Below are 16,535 nucleotides of genomic sequence, written 5' to 3'. Positions count from 1 at the left end.
ATTGCAGTGATTTTGAGTCCAGTACCTGTGTCATGGACCACCTCACCATGACTTTCTTGGCTAAGACACTGAACATGGTAGCCAGATACTTAACATAAACCTTTTGATCGGGGCCCACGGGAGCATGCACATCCACCCAAAAAGTGAAAGAGTCGTGAGAGCCTGGAAAAAAGAGGGAGAGCTGCTGCTGGTGATGGAAAATTAAAAATTTAAATCGAAATCAAACAAGAAATCAAGGTGAAAAAAGAGAGGATTCCGTCTGCATCAGTAGGTGATGAAGGAATCAGCAGTGTTTCCCCCCCTGTTATGCTGGGCGTGAGGGTGGGGTTAGGTCTATTTTTAGTCAACATCACCACAGCACATTTTCCTTCTTCCGTTGACTAAATATCTTTACGCTTTGTGGACTCACCTGGCACCGCTAGATGTTTGAGGGGCATGGCACTGAGCTTGGAGGGGAGCGAACCCATCCAGTCGGCATGGACATTGCCGATCCCCGCAGGTCTGGTCTTCATATCGGGAGCCGCCTGTCAGCAATAACTCCCTCAAGAGACTGCTCTCTGGTACTGATGCACTCCTGGTGAAGGATTTCCATGCGCTCCCACCATGTAAAATCTACCATAGGTCATCTTGGACTGTCACGATCGATTTTGCGCTGCTTCGATACGCATGATTTCAAGTCCAACCGGTTTCGTTGCCGAGTATCTGGGAGGAAAACTGTACGTCGTTGTTGTCGGTTGGACTCCAACCGGCAAACCGGCATGCCTTGACAAAGCCAGCGGGCAGCTAACGATCGCCGCAATCCTCTTAGGGTGAAATCCCTCCTCCCCTCCCGGCAGGTTGAACACACTACCGCACTAGGCAAACCATGACATTTAGGACGGGTAGAATGCCACTAAGGCACTAATTAGCTCACTGATCACGTGACTGACCAGGTGACAAATGACATAAGTAACACTTATAGTCTACTTCAATATTAAAAACCATTTTATTAATTTTTTTGTACGGATGAACTTGTTAGTTATGTAATTTGTTTTTTATTATTAGAATATTATTTCCTACACAATAAACACTGAATAAACATTTTTAAACAACCGGTGACATTTTTGTTCCGCTAATGTGAGCTGTAGGCTATGTACATGCCATACGAAGTAGATTTGTACTATCTATGTACACTATGTATCTATGTCACTCTACAATCATACAGCGTCATCTACTGGTGCAGTCCTCGAATTGCGACCAAGTCGTGTTTTTTCTCCTTATTCGAAAGAACATTCGTGTTTTGAAAAAGTAGAATAAAATAAAGAAAGAAATAATAAAAATCTTGCGTATAGCTCTCACTTTAGTTATCTATTTGTAATTCAAAATATTTTACATTAAAAAGAGTCCACATTGAACAGGCATCCCTAAGTTACTCTAGAAATGTTAGCCTATTTGAATACAGGCTATTAACGCCATACCTCTCAAAGGACAACAAAGACCATAAAGCATTGCGGGCGCCGTCTCCACACTTGGCAGCTACAAGAAGCGTCGCGGTTGTGTGTACGTTTCCATGGGGAGAAATCACGCTCACACGCGCGCGCTCACCTTGTAAGAGCTACGTTCGTTTTATCTGAAGCTATCAGCAGGACAGCAGCCGAGGAAGGGACTAACGACCCTACATGGTGAGTTTAAAAGTGAGGGAAAAAAAGAAGAAGGGACACACAAGAAAGAGTCTGCACAAAATGGTCGAGGAACTGTACTGTTAAGTCTGATATGTCAGCAACAAATGCCAACTCACCTTCTTTTCCCGATAAAATAGTCTGCTTAATATTTTTACATTAAGCAGTCTTAGCTTATAGCTTTAGCTTTAGAGTAAAGGTAGTTTATTCGTTTCATGGAAAGACTGCTGGGGTTGAATGCGTGTGATAGCTGTTAGTTAACCAAAAGTTAAGAATTATGTGAGTAGAAGTATTGGTTTCTTTAACACTGCCTGTAGACGTGAGTTTTTAATATAGTCGACCTTGATTAGCTTTCTAATGTCACGTGGCCTGGATACATCTTAATTCCCTTTAAATCCCTTCACAACAGATCGCCATATGCGACTGAACCCTCCCCTTGTTTTGTTGCTTATTTTTACTCAGTGACAAAATGTGACATTACAGTGTCACATTTTGAAGGTCTTAGTTGTATCATATATTAATATTTTTTGTAACGATTAATATGTTACAGTGGTTGCATAATGACTCCTTGAGGAAAAGTCAAATGGCCAGAGCAATTGTTTTCCAGTGTAATTAATTAGGGAGTCCCTATCGCACTAGCTATATAAAACTCTGTGTGCTTATCTCACAGCTTATTTTAAACATTCAAGCCACATTCTACAGAAAACATGTGTGATTATGACCCAGTTGCACAAACTTGCAACCTACAAAAGAAGATAGCTGTGCGTTATTTCCGAGAAGAACACGCAGCTTGGTAGTTTGATTAAAGTACACTGCTTAGCACACCTATTAGACCACCACCATCTAATTTCTAAAATTGTTTTTTATGTTTCTATAATGGTTAATCCACTATTACAGAAACATCATTAAAGCACACACACTTTAATTAAAATGATCATTTTAATTCTAAATTATAATGATTGTCATTATTCATTCATTTTCAATTTACTGTTTTACAGAAAAACAGGGTGAAATAGCAAAGCACATTATTATTTTTTGAGTAAGATGCCATTTACTTGCATTCATGAAGAGAAAAATTTGTTTTTAGCTTTTGTGTTATGTATGATTAATCTCTGACTTCTCAGAGAAGTCCAGTATGCCAGCTAAAATATGTTATATGTTATTTGCCTAATAAATAACAATTTTATTTTTAGGTTTTGGACAGATTTCTAAAATATTTTTGTGTTTACTTTGTTTTCTTGATGAAATGACAGGTCGTCTAATAAATTTGTTAGGCACTGTATATTAGTTGTAATTGTAAGTTTTTTGGGAGGTCTATATGGCTGAATGTACATCAGACCAGTGATTACGATGGCCTGTGGCGTCATTCAAATCCTCTTGCCAGGCAGGGTGCTTGGGCAAGGTAGTGGATACCGGTAAGCATGATGGTGATGTAACATCCTATTTACATCCCTGTTGGCCTAATCTGACTAGGGTTGGCTTTGTCATCTCCCTTGGGTGGTCATGTTGAAGCCTCTAGTGTGACACACACCTAATCCTACCGTTGAGGGAAAAACAAGAAGTGGTCTTAGCATGTCTTTGTTTTCGCATTGTTTAAAAATCCTGGTCGACAGAGTTTTTTGGCATGCTATTGGATTTATGTGATCTTTTGTTTGCGGTTGTATTTATTGCTGACAATTTTTCATGTTTTTCTGTCTCTTGGCTGTTAGTTCAACTGCGTGACCGAGATCCCTACCTTTTTACATGGATCAGTTACTGCAAAATGAGCTTTAAACTCCCAGGACTGGCTGACAAAGACAAACATTGGCCAAACTACGATCTTTTCTTTTGGGAAAAAAGAAGTGAATTCTGGCTGATGAAACAAAGACTGAACAATACTTGAAGGAAGAAGAAGGATATTTGATTGATGAATCGGCTGTGTTTTTCTACAGCCCATCTCACACAATAATAAAGTTAGCTGATAAAGAGGCTGATGAAACTGTTTTGAGTAATGATGAATCGCTACACCACCCTGAAGCAGCTGGGTGATGGCACCTATGGCAGTGTGATGATGGGAAGAAGCAATGAGTCTGGAGAGCTTGTAGCCATCAAAAGGTGAGGATGTTGCTCATTCTTTAATTTTTTGGTTGTCTCTCCCTATTCAGCCTTTATAACATATTAATATAATATTAATATTATGAGATTTATTGTTGTGGTGTCATGCAGCCCTATATTATGTACATATTTGATCAGCAACGAGTCTTAATAATGTCAAAATAAAATCACAATCTTGTTTGCACTATAGTAGATATATAATTAATGCTAACGTAGATCCCCTATTGCTACCAAAGAGCCTTTATACTCACAAAACATAGTGAAAAATCACATTTCTACCAAGTGTTTGTGTATCTGTTAAAGTTTTTACATGTAGATGTTGATCTTTTAATAAAATTTTTTTTTCAAATTTGTGATGCAGAAAGAAATTGTTCCCTTTGAAATCAAAATATGACTGTTTTCCTTTTACGTCACAGCCTTTTTCTTTGTTGTTCTCTTTAATGTTTGTTGTGACACTACGAAACAGATGTGCTGTAAAGCTAGAAACCCCTGACCTGCCATCACCAGGACAAACAAACTACATTGCTTTGTTTCAGCAACATAGCAGCAGTGTTCAATAATAGATGCGAAACTGGGGACGTGCGTCCACTGGTTGATCATTTGGTTACCATGCAAGACAATACATGTGGTGACGGTGAAAGAGAGTGAAAGTAGAGGGGTGTGTCAGGTTGCTGACATTGTGGATAGATATCGGCTCATTCTGTAACTCTTATGTAATTCCAGAAGAAAGGACAAGTAATGTTGATCAGAGAACCCAAGCGTATAACAGCAGGTGTGTAGTTTTAAACAAACACACATTGGATAACAGTGAAAAAGCAGAGTAGGTCATCAGAATCAGAAAATGTTTTCATTTTAATTTAAGTACAGAAAAATCTTGATTAGAATATTTATCACATTACATTCATCACTTTTCCAAGTTACTGATGGAGATGCACAGAGGAGTCTTGTAAATGCTTTAATAAGTAATAATAATGTTTATTAATAGATATGGCCTGAAAAGATTACATATGTGATGATCTGATAATAAGATGTATACATTCCTTAATGGTCTTCCATAGAATGAAGAGGAAGTTTTATTCATGGGAGGAATGTATGAACCTAAGAGAAGTAAAGGTAAGCATGGTAATATTAATACACCTGTTTGAAGCACCTTATAACAGCATTACTCGCAGACCACTGTTGCATAGATTGACCAATAGATAGATATGTTCACGCAAATGTAAATTGTCAAAATGTATAAGAGTACAATGGAAAATTAAAAGGTGGCATTCCACTACTACATTGGTAATGCATTAAGAAAATCATTGATTGAATGCACTCACTGGCCACTTGAGGTATAGCACCTTCAAAAAAGTGCTAGAAGCATTCCTCAGAGATTTTGGTCCATATTGACATGATAGTGTCACAGATCATGCAGTCTGGCTTTTCACATATGACCAATAATTCCCAGAGAACTGCCAAATATTTCCTCTTTCTGACCTTTCTCTGTAAACTCTGTAGATGGCTATATGGGAAACCCCCCCGGAGATGAACACTTTCTGCAATACTCAGATCAATCCATCTGGCACCAACAATCATGCCACGTTCAAAGTCACTTAAATCACCTTTCTTCCCCATTCTGATGCTCAGTCTGAACTTCAGCATTGAGTTCCTGCTATGGGACTGGCTGATTAGGTATTTGTGTTAACTATAGGCTGAACAAGTTTACCTTATAAAGTGAGCTGTGTTGAGTATAAATCAACAGCTAATAGAAGCCAGGCTTACACACTTAAATGAAGCCAAGGAAGAGCAATTCCTGTTATAACCATGCACCAGTGGAAGTTGCTACACTTCATCAATTAGTACATTAACTATTTTGATATCTGTATTAAAAGTGTTCTTGTTATATACGAAAAAGATAAGACAGTTTTTCTTATCTTTCCAAACATGCGTCACCCCAGTCGCTGAAGAAGCTGAACCACGCGAACGTGGTGAAACTAAAAGAGGTTATTAGAGAGAATGACCATCTCTACTTTGTCTTTGAGTACATGAAGGAGAACTTGTACCAGCTTATGAAGGACAGGTAAGAAAAGAAAAATCATGTTTCACAATACAAATGTTTGAAGAATTTGTTTAACACAGTTGTGTAGTGTCATTGCCAATTGGCCCACACACTGATTAACACCAGATTGATCTGATAGACTCTAATGGTTGTTATTTAAGTCTGTCAATATCATCCTCTAAAAGCTTTGTAAGTCCTCTATATCAGGCTCTCTCTTGCAAACAGCTGCCACCTTCTCTGGGAGATGCCCTGATGTTTTTGCTAGTGTGAAAACCTCCTACAGTGCAAACTTGAGGTTTTTTATTTGCAAAAGCAAATAAGTCAAAAAGACAGTTAATGTTTTAAAGCTGCTCAGATTTGTGGTCAAATATATTTATTTTACCGATTACTGTATAATGTAAGAAAGAATGGTGTTAATGTTATGTTGCTTTCATTAACTGGCTCATGGGAGGTATATCGATTTTATGTTTACAGAAAAAAATTGTTCCCTGAGTCAGTGATAAGAAACATAAGCTTTCAGATTTTGCAAGGCCTGTCGTTTATTCACAAACATGGTAGGTGTACTGTGTTTTCTTCATGACCTGAAAGCGTACGAGAGTGTGGGTTCATACTGCAAGATTCACTGACCATTTCAACTGTCAAAGGCATGTCAATATTTAAGAATCTCGCAAGCAAACAAGGCCATCATACATTAAATTATTTCAATCAACGATCAAAAACTCTTGTAGTATGTGAACCCTCCATAAATGCCTTGCTTCAACACTTGTTTTACTTACTGGTCTGTATCACTGCTGTGTAAAGAATGGATGTATGGATGACTTATTCTATGCATGCACACTAAAAAGCACTCTAAACATTTGACTCTGATTTTTTTTAATCAGGCATGGTGTGATCAGCTAAACAAAAGAAAAAGACCTTGGTCATACAAACCTTTGCATGTTTTAATGTGCACATGTGCTTCCATATATCCAAAATGCAGACTTTTCCACTTTTCTTTCTCTTAACACTTTGATTTCTCTTCTCTTCCATCTTTCCTTCCTTTTCTATCTGTTTGCTGTTAGAGAGAATAAAATGTTCTCAGAGAATGAAATTAGAAACATCATGTTTCAAGTGCTGTCTGGGTTGGCTTTTGTACATAAACATGGTAAGAAGCTTTCCTTGGTCATCCTTTTACTCATTCAACAGTAGATTAACCTGTAGTTTGTCAGTTTGGGTGTATGTGATATTTAAAAAGTCTTGTGGCCCTTGGGTAGACCAAAAGTATTATATTGCACATGCATGTGTGTGTGCTATGTTCTCTATTGCTAAAAGGTATGTCCTTGTATTTTCTTAGTTCTTTTCTGTAGCAGCGCAGTCCAAAATGTATTTTATTATGACATCAAACTTTATAACTCCTTCAGCTACACTCGATTAATCAAGAGTCATTTGGTTTTGTTTTACTTAAATGGGTGTCAGTGTAAATCACATTTGGATTATATGCCATTGTTGCTACTGCATTTAAAATCTTCCATCATAGGAAAATATTTTGCATCAGCAGAGTACATTTTTAGTAACGTGACATGGACTGCCTTTTCTTTCAACATCTGCACGAGTAATTTTAATATTTAATGTTACTCCAAATTACACTGTTATTGTGTGACAGCTGCAGTACTGAAGCACTGTAGCCCTGGTACTTGTATATTTAAAATGATGATGTTGAGAATACATTGAGCTCTGAATACAAATGCCTGTTAATGTTACAGGTGAGGCAAACATTCACCCATTCACAAGTAGTTCTGCCTGAATTATGAATAACATTTTTATGTATTAGATTTAGAATACCAGGAAATAGTGCCAGTCTGTTGTCATGATTTGAGTGGAGTCTATTAATGTAGCTAAAAGTTTGATATAAACCTTTGTACAGGTTTCTTCCATCGAGACATGAAGCCAGAGAATTTGTTGTGCATGGGTCCAGAACTGGTCAAAATAGCAGATTTTGGACTGGCCAGAGAGATCCGCTCCAAACCTCCCTACACAGACTATGTATCAACGAGATGGTGAGAGGAATTTCCACACAGTGGTACACTTTTAAGATAGAAAAGAAAGCACTGGTTAGAGTGAGCTAAGCTAAAGTTAACATGATGGTTTTTATGCTTTTTTCATTGGACCATATGGCCATGTATTTTTACACTGACTTTTACAAGCTGTTTATGTAACTGCTCTTGACTGTCTGTCAAGGTACCGAGCTCCGGAGGTCCTGCTCAGGTCATCTACCTACAGCTCTCCCATTGACTTGTGGGCTGTGGGCTGCATCATGGCCGAATTGTACACACTCAGACCTCTTTTCCCTGGGAACAGTGAAGTAGACGAGATATTTAAGATCTGCCAAGTCCTGGGCACCGTCAAAAAGGTGAGACCAAGGTGAAAGGAGAGAGGTGAGAATGCTTGAGCTCAGTCAGTGAGCTTATTTCATGTGTTCAATCATTAATACTCTAAACTTATCAAGTGCTGAATTTAACTGAAACATTATTCCTAAAGATGAAAATCTATACTTAGTGTAGTTAAATCACATTAGAATAAATAATATGCAAGCCTACTTAGTTCTCTAAGGTCTAAAGAGTTTTAAGTGTGGTTCATGCTGAACAAATTGACACTTGATTAAAAAGGCTTTCCAACACCATCACTATTAACTCTGTTTGCAACCTGCTATAACCTGGCCAGGAGATTAGTCTGTGACATCAGCCACAATTCACAATACGGTTCAGTTTTATTTACGTGGTGTTGGCTCATAACAGCCGCCACCTCAAGGTATCTGACGAGGTAAAAACCTTGCCTCAGACTTTTGCTATTTTAAACTATTAACATTTAAAAAGACAAAATAAAAATGTCCAGAACAGCCTTTACACAGCTGAATAATGATAATATGTAATCAACTGATTGTGTCCTCCATTAGACCGACTGGCCAGAAGGTCACCAGCTAGCAACTGCCATGAACTTTCGATTTCCTCAATGTGTGCCGACCCACCTGAAGACCCTTATTCCAAATGCCAGCAATGAGGCTATTACCCTGATGAAGGACCTGCTGCACTGGGACCCCAAAAAAAGGCCCACTGCTGCACAGGTAGGCATGTAAAGTCTTACTCCAGGCTTAATTTGTTCTCTTTAACAAAGACCCTTTTTAGCCTGTTGTTTAAAATTTATCTGTAACCTGTTCTCAAAGAAGCAGTTTCCATTGCAGTCAACACTCATCACTTCATGCAGATTATCTGTATTTTCACTGCAGGGATTTCACTGTTAATCCTAAACATTTTAAATAGTCTCTAAGCCATACTTCATTCTCAGTTCTGCTGCAAAACATTTTTCCTCTCTGCATATGTGCATACACATTATGAACATTATATGCCCATCATATTGTTGACTGTAATTTACACTCCAGAGAGAAAGTTAGGCCTAACACCGTTAGAGGGAGTGACAAAGCTTTTCCATTTCTACCTAAACAGCTCCCAGGTGGGTGGTTCTGTTCAGATGCACAGATGCACATCTAATTTTAGCTCATTCAGCTCTTGTCTGATTCAGATGGTGGAAAACTGTAATTGCTGAATAAAATACACCCTATGGTACACAGGGGTGTTTCTAAAATGCCCTGGGATTTAGGTTTGGTGTGCATGTTTTCTGTATTGTGCATGAAAACCATCCTTGCAAGTTTAAATGACTCAAGTTACACAATGATGTGCTTTATTTTGTTTTTTTTTTTTAAGTACAGACTGTGTATTATTGTTGTTTCTAGGGATATTCTTTCAGTGTAATTGAATATCCTCAGATTATTCAGAATAATAATCTGTGTTCCTTCCTCTCCTTTGCTAGGCCTTGCGCTATCCTTACTTCCAGGTGGGTCAGGTCTTGGGGCCACGCCCTCAGAGCCAGGAGGTCAAGAAAGTCCAGAACAGGCCACTTGCTCAAAAACAGGCCTCTGAGTACAAAGTTGAACTGCAGCAGTCTTCCTCTGAGTCTAAAGCCTCCACAACCTCCTCCAGAAACCATCAACAGCCTCTGCAGCAGATCCCCTTACCCCAGGCTGAGAGTAAACCTGGAGGCTTCAGCCATGCAGTGAGTAGCTTTATTAAGTCAGATTAAATAGTTGCAAGTAGTCAGTTTGGATAAAGTGAGTACTCTGAAAGAGCAGAAGTTCTGGTGCAGATGCAGTGGTTGAAAGTAGAACTTAATTCAGCAAGACTCATTGCCCAAACGTGACATTACTATGTTGTGCAGAAGGCGCTGGGCAGTGAGAACAATGCTGGTGGCGTCGGGACGGGTGTGCTGAAGAGCGGTCGCCGTCGCTGGGGCCAGACAGTGGCCAAGACCTCAGACAGCTGGGAGGAATCTGATCGTTCAGAAACATCCGCCTCCAACTCCAAGAAACCCAGCCTGGTGAATACAGAGGAGGAGAAGAGCCCCAAGGACCAATGTCCACAGTAAGCTTAAGAAGAGTGGAAACTTTGCTTGGTGAAGCATTTGCTATGCTATGTGCTGCTATACTATGTGCTTCAGTTTATAAATTACAGTATATATGTAAATAAATATGCAATATTGAATACATTTCATATTTATCATACATTCCACAACATCCACATTTATATTCAGAACTGACTGTAATGCCTTGTTTTCAGACACCAGGAGCAGAAACCTCTATACTCCTTCAGTACCGTTACCAAGCTACCAAACAATGTAAAGACTGGCCAAATGGACTCTAATCTTCCAGGATCTGCGGCCCGCCAACACTATCTCAGCCAGTCTAGATACTTGCCTGGTAAGACTAATATGTAGTCTTATCTGTATTGTTTAAAATAGGTCATTGCTTCTCTGGTTACAAATAAATAAATAAAAGTTTTCTTTTTTTTTTTTATCGTGGTTTGAATTATTATTATAAAATCCAATTGCTTGCATTTTAATCCGTTTTGTGAAAATAGCACTTTCTGAGGGCTAAATTTTTAATCTTGTAATTTTGTTGGCTTTAAGGCTTGATCAGCAAGAATCAGACCTCCTCTGGAGAAAAGGAGCTGACTGGCATGACACTGCGGGACCTGTGGGAGAACTCCTCAAACACTGTAAATAAACCACTTGGTCCTATTGGGGGAGGATTATCTGTCACCAGAGCCAATGCAGGTAAAGACTGATGATGTCTAATGCAGCAGTGTTAAGAGGTTTGGCATAGTGCACAGTGGACGGGACTCAAGTTTCCAGATTTCAGTAACACATTGAAGCAGCCCGACAGCGTGTAGATTTTTTTGTAATGTACGAAGGCAGAAAAATACAAAGCACATACAAAAAATATAATATTCAAGCATTGGGTTTGACAACAGACAACAAACCTGCTCACTCAGTGGATTAAATAATGACTACACCATGACTTGCTCTGGAAACCTGGCGGCTGTCAAATTCACCTTGTGTTACATAATACGACGGTGTCCTCTTTCTTATACTAAGGTTCTAAGTGCTGCTGATGAAGCTAATATCACCTGGTCATTAGTTATGATAAAGAGTTAGTGACCCTAGGCATGTGCGACTTTGGAGACCTAGGACACCATAAATCAATTGTCATGTAGGCAGGCACACAGTATGCGTCCCTCGTCTTCTCTCTCTGCTGCTGTCTCTTCCTGTTACCTCGTCTCTACCTCTCCATTGCTTATTCATGAGATTAAGACTGTAGGTATAAGATCAAGTGTTCCCTAAATGGCCTGCAGCTGTAGACCCCTCCCCCATTCATTCTCCCAGCACTGTTTGTTTTAGTGCTGCTCGCCTGTTCTGCATGAAAATGTGTTATTTAGCATGAAAAGTTTTTTTTTTTTTTTTTTGAAAAAGCAAAAATGCTTTCAGTTTCCCTTCTTCGCCTTTACTTTATTGTTTGTCTTTTCTCCTTTCTCTCTGATCCCATGCATCTCCTCCAACTCTACTTTTTTTGGGCCATGTGATTAGAAGATACTGCTGCAAAGTGTTTGGATAGCCCACCAGACAAAACTGTGGTCAAAGAAAGAATACTGCAGAAAATTGATCTCTCCAAAGGTATTTAAGTGAGACTGGGTTTTTTGTTGTTGTTTTGTTTTCATTTGATTTTTTTTTTTTTTTGCTTTATTTCGCAGCCTTATTAGTTATTTGGAGTGCAACCTTTCTGAAGGCAGTATATAGAATAGCTTGAGGATAAAATCAAATAAACCAACAACCAGTGTGGTGGCTGATGCTGTAGCAAGTTTCAGATATTCAAACAGCCACTTTGCATGTGAAAGAAACCGGCCTCTTAAAGCTCTGCGTGAAACTAGGGTGTAAACATGCAGGTTAACATGAGAACGAAGAACTCCAGTTGCTTAACAGAAGATAAATGATACTACAACCACAACATCTTAAGGGAACAATGAAGCTTTTGAGTAATAATGGAGATAAAAATCTCTGATTGGTGGTGGAGACTCGATGGTGTTCTTTGAAATGTTGAATGACAATCAATCGACCCTATTCCTCCGCTTGTGCCCCTCGTGGGTATGCGGTGGTTCCAGTATGTCACGGGTGTTCACACATAAAGTTAGTGGTCATAAAGCCACCTGTGAGAAGATCTGTGTTTTCAAGATCAGTTTTTTGTGTTTTTTAAAAATGTTGCATTTTAGCAAATAAATACTGGTTTAATAAATGCTGGTTGGACATCTGGGGTGTGCAATAATAAGAAATTTCAGACCTTTGGTTGAATTCTGTATTTATTTTCTTAAAGGGAACTTTGTGAGCACCAAGTACAACCTCTCTGGTGGTTACATCTCTTCATTTCAAAAGAAAGAGGTTGGCTCAGTGGGACAGAGAATCCAGCTTGCCCCCTTGGCTGGCCAGCATGCAAGTAAATAACTCTTTTTTTTCTATATAAACCCAACAAAATAACTTGTGAGACCTTTAGCCAGGTACTTTTAATCATTTATGTTGCTCTGAGAGAACAAAAAATCACTCTTTCCCACGTGTCTGAGAGGTTGCTCTGTTTCTCTAATCATAAACATTAATTCTGGTATTATAGTTGAACCATTCTGTTGTATGATCGTCCTGTACTCTTTTCTAATTTCCTCTGTTTAAACCTGCATCACATTTACTGGGAGTATGTTTCCTTTCTTTCTCCCTTTTCTTCACTTTTAGTAAATCTTTCTTCTTCTCCTGATAACATAAAAGACAACCCAAAATCTGCAAAACTCAAGCCCATATCCAACTCATCATTAAAAGAAACTGGTGAAGGTATTGCCATTTTCAAATAGTTGCTGTGTTTTTTGTTTTTTTAAAGCATCACCTATAAAGACGCTGGTGATTAAGAGAGACATTTGTTTTCTCTAGAATATGAAGCCTGGAAGAGGAGGACAGACAGCTCTCAGATGAAGGGCAGCAGCTATTCATCAGCACTGGGAAAAAACTCCGGAAACCTCCTGACCAGAGCTCCTGCTGTGCAGCCCGTCCATGGGAGGGTCGACTGGACATCCAAATATGGCGGAAACCGGTAGTTTGGGGGAGCACATGCTACAACTACTACCGCTTGTTAGTCTTTGGCGAGCAATTGAATCCTGAGCAGGCTGCTTAACTATGCTTAGGCTCAGATATCAAGGTCGACATCCCACGTTCTTTGTTATGTTTATACAAGTAGCACCAAACTGTATGTGCATTGAATCTCTGTGTTCTGGAGATGATGGTTGCCATGATGCTTAACCAGGATCGGTATTGTCCTCAAGACAATCCCACTGCATCCTTCAGATACAGTGGGAGCCAATTTCATTGTCATTGTTTGGATTTTTTCTTCTTTCTTTTTTTAAAGTAGGACTCCAGCACAGCAATTCAACTTTTATTTAACTTTAGATTTATTTTTCTCTAGTTTCATATAACAAAATGTCTTTAATGAATGGTTCCTGTAATGTTATATCCTCTCTGCTTTTATTCAGCATGTAGTAGGTGACACAAAAAAATCCAGAGTGTCATAAAAACACAGCAGACTCTGAAAACTGTAAGGGAACTGCAAACCTCTTTGTAATATATCAATGAGTAAGCTGAATTTTTTTTTTTTTACTTTTTTTTTTTAACAAATAAACAAGTTCAAAGGTGCATTCACTGAAAAAAGACAACTATTTACTATATAAACAAGAGGGTACATTTATTTCATAAATCTACACTTTTTTTTTAAACAAAAGGACATGATTCTGGGCATAAATGGCAAATGCTGAGAGGGTGCTTCTGAAAAGAGCCACAGGAGCTGATGGGAACTGATATTTCAACATATTAACTTCATCAGGACTGTACAGGTTTCTGGAGCAACGCCAAGCTAAGCTTCCCCACCATCAGAGCACTGAAACAAAAGGATTACATTAGACCTCATTCAAAGAGCCAAAGTATACAGTAAAAAAATACAGATTACTGGAGGGGGGGGGGGATAAAATCCTCTGTAAAATGTGGCTTTCTTGGCTACAATGTAGCCAAGATTGTAGCCTCGATGATATTAAACGTTTTTGTGATAATATTTTTTCTTGTAAATGGAGCAAGGGATTTATTAACATGGCATTTCTAAATATACTAGCCTTCTTTAGAAACCATAAATTATTTCTATTAGCACACAATAACAGAATTATTTCAGAAAAAAATAAGAGTTACCAGGTCAATATTAATGCTCCCCCTGACAACTGACATGTGCAATGACATGCTTTAACTCTGTAATGCTCAAAGACTGGAAAAATATCAAGTTAAAACTGAAGGTTGTCTTTTTATTTACACAGTATAAAAACTTCAACGGTTTGAGTGGTCACTTGAGAGAGCATCGTACCAAAAACAAAAGAAATCAGTTTAAACTTGCAAAAAAAAGAAAAAAAGAAAAGAAAAAAAGTTGTTAATGCTCAAAAAGTAGGCGACGGATACACAAAGTTATCAAATGTCAAGAACTGGCATGAGAAATCTCATCAAGAAATTCAGAAAGAGCCACACAAGGCAGAACAAGCCTGGCAGAGGTAGGAAGCGAACGATTTCAAAGACTCTGGGAAGAAAACTAGCAAGCTGTATCTAAAGACCCCCAGAACAACTGCTGAGACACAAGTGAATGACTCAAACAAGTCTGAAATTATAGTCTTAAAGAGGACAATCGGTAGAACCCTGGTTTCGGACTAAGAAATATTTATAATAATCAAAATATTATAAATAATAATATAAAAATAGAAATAATAATCGTTTGGCCATGGTAGTTTTTGTTTTTTGTGAAATAATTTTGTTTCTGTGCGCAAAGTAAGTAAAATAATATCCCAAAATCAAACTAAGATATTTGGAATAATACTGTCCTCATCTGTGGTACTTGATAACAAGTAATGGCTGATTGGACTTATACCAGACCTTGCTACAGCCATCAGACCAGCTGGCATGAACTTCCTCGATCCATAAAACCGCTTCCCCATGATACCAGTCAGTGCTCCTGATGCAGCTGGCAGACAGCAGGAGACGGAAAAGGTTAGTGAAGGCACTTGCAATGAAGACATTAGATATTCAGAAACCGTTTACTTACATGCAGAACATACAGCTGCTGTGTGCAGTTTAGTATGTGGGTCCACATACTAAACATTTTGAGTGTATTTTTTTGGTCATAAGGCATAATAGAGTTATTCAATTAACATTCAAGACTGCGGCTTAAACGGCACAGCAGTGTTCAAACTTTACAGCTTTTTCTGACATGATGTTTTTCATAAGCTGAGGAAAGAAAAAAAAAAGTTTACTAACCTAGTGACACCCAAACATTTTTAGGATCATTTGAGACCTGGTAAGCTCCAAAACCTGCAAAGCCCCCAAACAGCAGCCCAGCAGCTAGGGAGGGAACACTGCCTGACAGAACAAACATACAGGAGGTCAGAACCTAGGAAAATATAAACCAACGAGACAACAGCACCAATAGTAACACTTGCTGTTACAGAAATGTGATTATTTAACTTAAGTATTTTAGGTAACACATACCTGCTTTCACGTAACCAATGACTCCTCCAGATGCTACAAGCGTGGCGTATCCATATCCTACCCAATCCACAGTCATGTTGGACACCTGTCAGGACCACAGCGTGAAGTTATCAGAGTCAACAAACACATTATTGACGTTGCACATCGATTATTCAATTAAAACCTCCTCCTGATGTGAATCTAATTTGACCTACTGGTGTAAAAATACTTAAGGAGCTGTCCGAGTCCTGCAACACAGAGCTGTCACTGAGCATTAACGGAACCAACAGAAAAAGTGAAAACATTGTAGGAATGTTCCCGCTGTCACACACCGCAGCCGTAGTTTGTCAGCTTTTGATCAGAAGTCGTTAAAGAAAAAAGGGGCGTGTGTGTGTCTGGCTTAGTAGATAAGCCAGACTGCTTTACTGAACCTTAGCACAAACTAGCATCACTGCTGCACCACACACTCAGAAGTTACACAATATCGCCGAAACCACTGTTAACAGTCACCCCGTAAACTTTGAAAGCAGATTAAATCTTAAGCAGCACTCTAAAACACTGACACTATCGACTATGGAAGCTGAATTAATATAACAATCCGACTTACAACCTTAGTCGTTCAGTTTGTCCTCTGTCTGTCACTGACATAAACAGTGTGGTACCTACCAACTGCAGCTTGTTCTCCACCGAGCACAATTTATTGCTGCACTGTACGTTATGCGCTCGCGGATGCCGCATACGTAGGCTTACAGTTCTGAGCAGATCTCTTTATGTTGTGAAACACATACGGCTGC

General features: G+C 38.8%; 3 protein-coding genes across 15 annotated transcripts in view; 1 reads left to right on the top strand and 2 right to left on the bottom strand.

Moving 5' to 3' along the window:
- Positions 1-877, bottom strand: part of plcxd2 (phosphatidylinositol-specific phospholipase C, X domain containing 2) — an 8,031-nt gene extending 7,154 nt beyond the window's left edge. Inside the window, exons 1-2 of one of the 2 annotated variants that reach the window (XM_014340103.2) lie at positions 410-877; positions 26-162 (exon numbers count right to left, since the gene is read on the bottom strand). In XM_014340103.2, the coding sequence (XP_014195589.1) occupies positions 26-162; positions 410-512 (240 nt within the window). In that variant the 5' untranslated portion in view covers positions 513-877. The remainder of the gene's footprint in view (positions 1-25; positions 163-409) is intronic. The other variant, XM_014340105.2, reaches the window with a different exon arrangement.
- Positions 878-1,078: 201 nt separating this feature from the next.
- Positions 1,079-13,608, top strand: mak (male germ cell-associated kinase). 9 transcript variants are annotated; one of them, XM_005942387.3, is made up of 16 exons: positions 1,079-1,661; positions 3,368-3,752; positions 4,811-4,865; positions 5,693-5,814; positions 6,855-6,937; positions 7,697-7,829; positions 8,011-8,182; positions 8,726-8,893; positions 9,637-9,879; positions 10,042-10,244; positions 10,440-10,579; positions 10,789-10,935; positions 11,749-11,832; positions 12,527-12,646; positions 12,934-13,029; positions 13,126-13,608. In XM_005942387.3, the coding sequence occupies exons 2-16, from the start codon at positions 3,649-3,651 to the stop codon at positions 13,287-13,289; spliced, it is 2,034 nt and encodes a 677-aa protein (XP_005942449.1). In that variant the 5' UTR covers positions 1,079-1,661; positions 3,368-3,648; the 3' UTR covers positions 13,290-13,608. The 9 variants fall into 9 exon arrangements, with proteins under 9 accessions (XP_005942449.1, XP_005942447.1, XP_005942448.1 ...); XM_005942385.3 differs by having other exon boundaries at positions 11,746-11,832; XM_005942386.3 differs by lacking the exon at positions 6,855-6,937 and adding an exon at positions 6,268-6,347 and having other exon boundaries at positions 11,746-11,832.
- A 275-nt stretch (positions 13,609-13,883) lies between these two features.
- tmem14ca (transmembrane protein 14Ca) lies at positions 13,884-16,516 on the bottom strand. Of its 4 annotated transcripts, none has more exons than XM_005942384.3 (5): positions 16,408-16,516; positions 15,763-15,847; positions 15,532-15,633; positions 15,151-15,238; positions 13,884-14,122 (listed from the first exon to the last, which is right to left on the bottom strand). In XM_005942384.3, exons 1-5 carry the CDS (start codon positions 16,477-16,479, stop codon positions 14,065-14,067), a joined length of 405 nt encoding a protein of 134 aa, XP_005942446.2. In that variant the 5' UTR covers positions 16,480-16,516; the 3' UTR covers positions 13,884-14,064. The 4 variants fall into 4 exon arrangements, with proteins under 4 accessions (XP_005942446.2, XP_005942445.1, XP_014195593.1 ...); XM_005942383.3 differs by having other exon boundaries at positions 16,349-16,421; XM_014340107.2 differs by having other exon boundaries at positions 16,352-16,416.
- Positions 16,517-16,535: the final 19 nt, after the last annotated feature.

This window comes from Haplochromis burtoni, unplaced genomic scaffold (assembly GCF_018398535.1).
Source record: "Haplochromis burtoni strain Fernald_Lab_line unplaced genomic scaffold, NCSU_Asbu1 Contig_331, whole genome shotgun sequence".
NCBI lineage: Eukaryota > Metazoa > Chordata > Actinopteri > Cichliformes > Cichlidae > Haplochromis > Haplochromis burtoni.
The sequence above is the reverse complement of the archived record's forward strand: the minus strand, read 5'-3'. Positions and strand labels throughout refer to the sequence as shown.

Excerpts from the sequence above, each read along its gene's own strand:
- mak (XM_005942385.3), top strand. The coding sequence starts at position 3,649 with ATGATGAATCGCTACACCACCCTGAAGCAGCTGGGTGATGGCACCTAT. Across the intron at positions 10,580-10,788 it reads CCAGTCTAGATACTTGCCTG|GCTTGATCAGCAAGAATCAG; the intron begins GTAAGACTAATA and ends GTTGGCTTTAAG. Across the intron at positions 10,936-11,745 it reads TGTCACCAGAGCCAATGCAG|AAGATACTGCTGCAAAGTGT; the intron begins GTAAAGACTGAT and ends CCATGTGATTAG.
- tmem14ca (XM_014340106.2), bottom strand. The coding sequence starts at position 16,046 with ATGTTTTCACTTTTTCTGTTGGTTCCGTTAATGCTCAGTGACAGCTCT. Across the intron at positions 15,848-15,956 it reads CCTTAAGTATTTTTACACCA|GTGTCCAACATGACTGTGGA; the intron begins GTAGGTCAAATT and ends TGGTCCTGACAG. Across the intron at positions 15,239-15,531 it reads AAATGTTTGGGTGTCACTAG|CTGCATCAGGAGCACTGACT; the intron begins GTTAGTAAACTT and ends GCTGTCTGCCAG.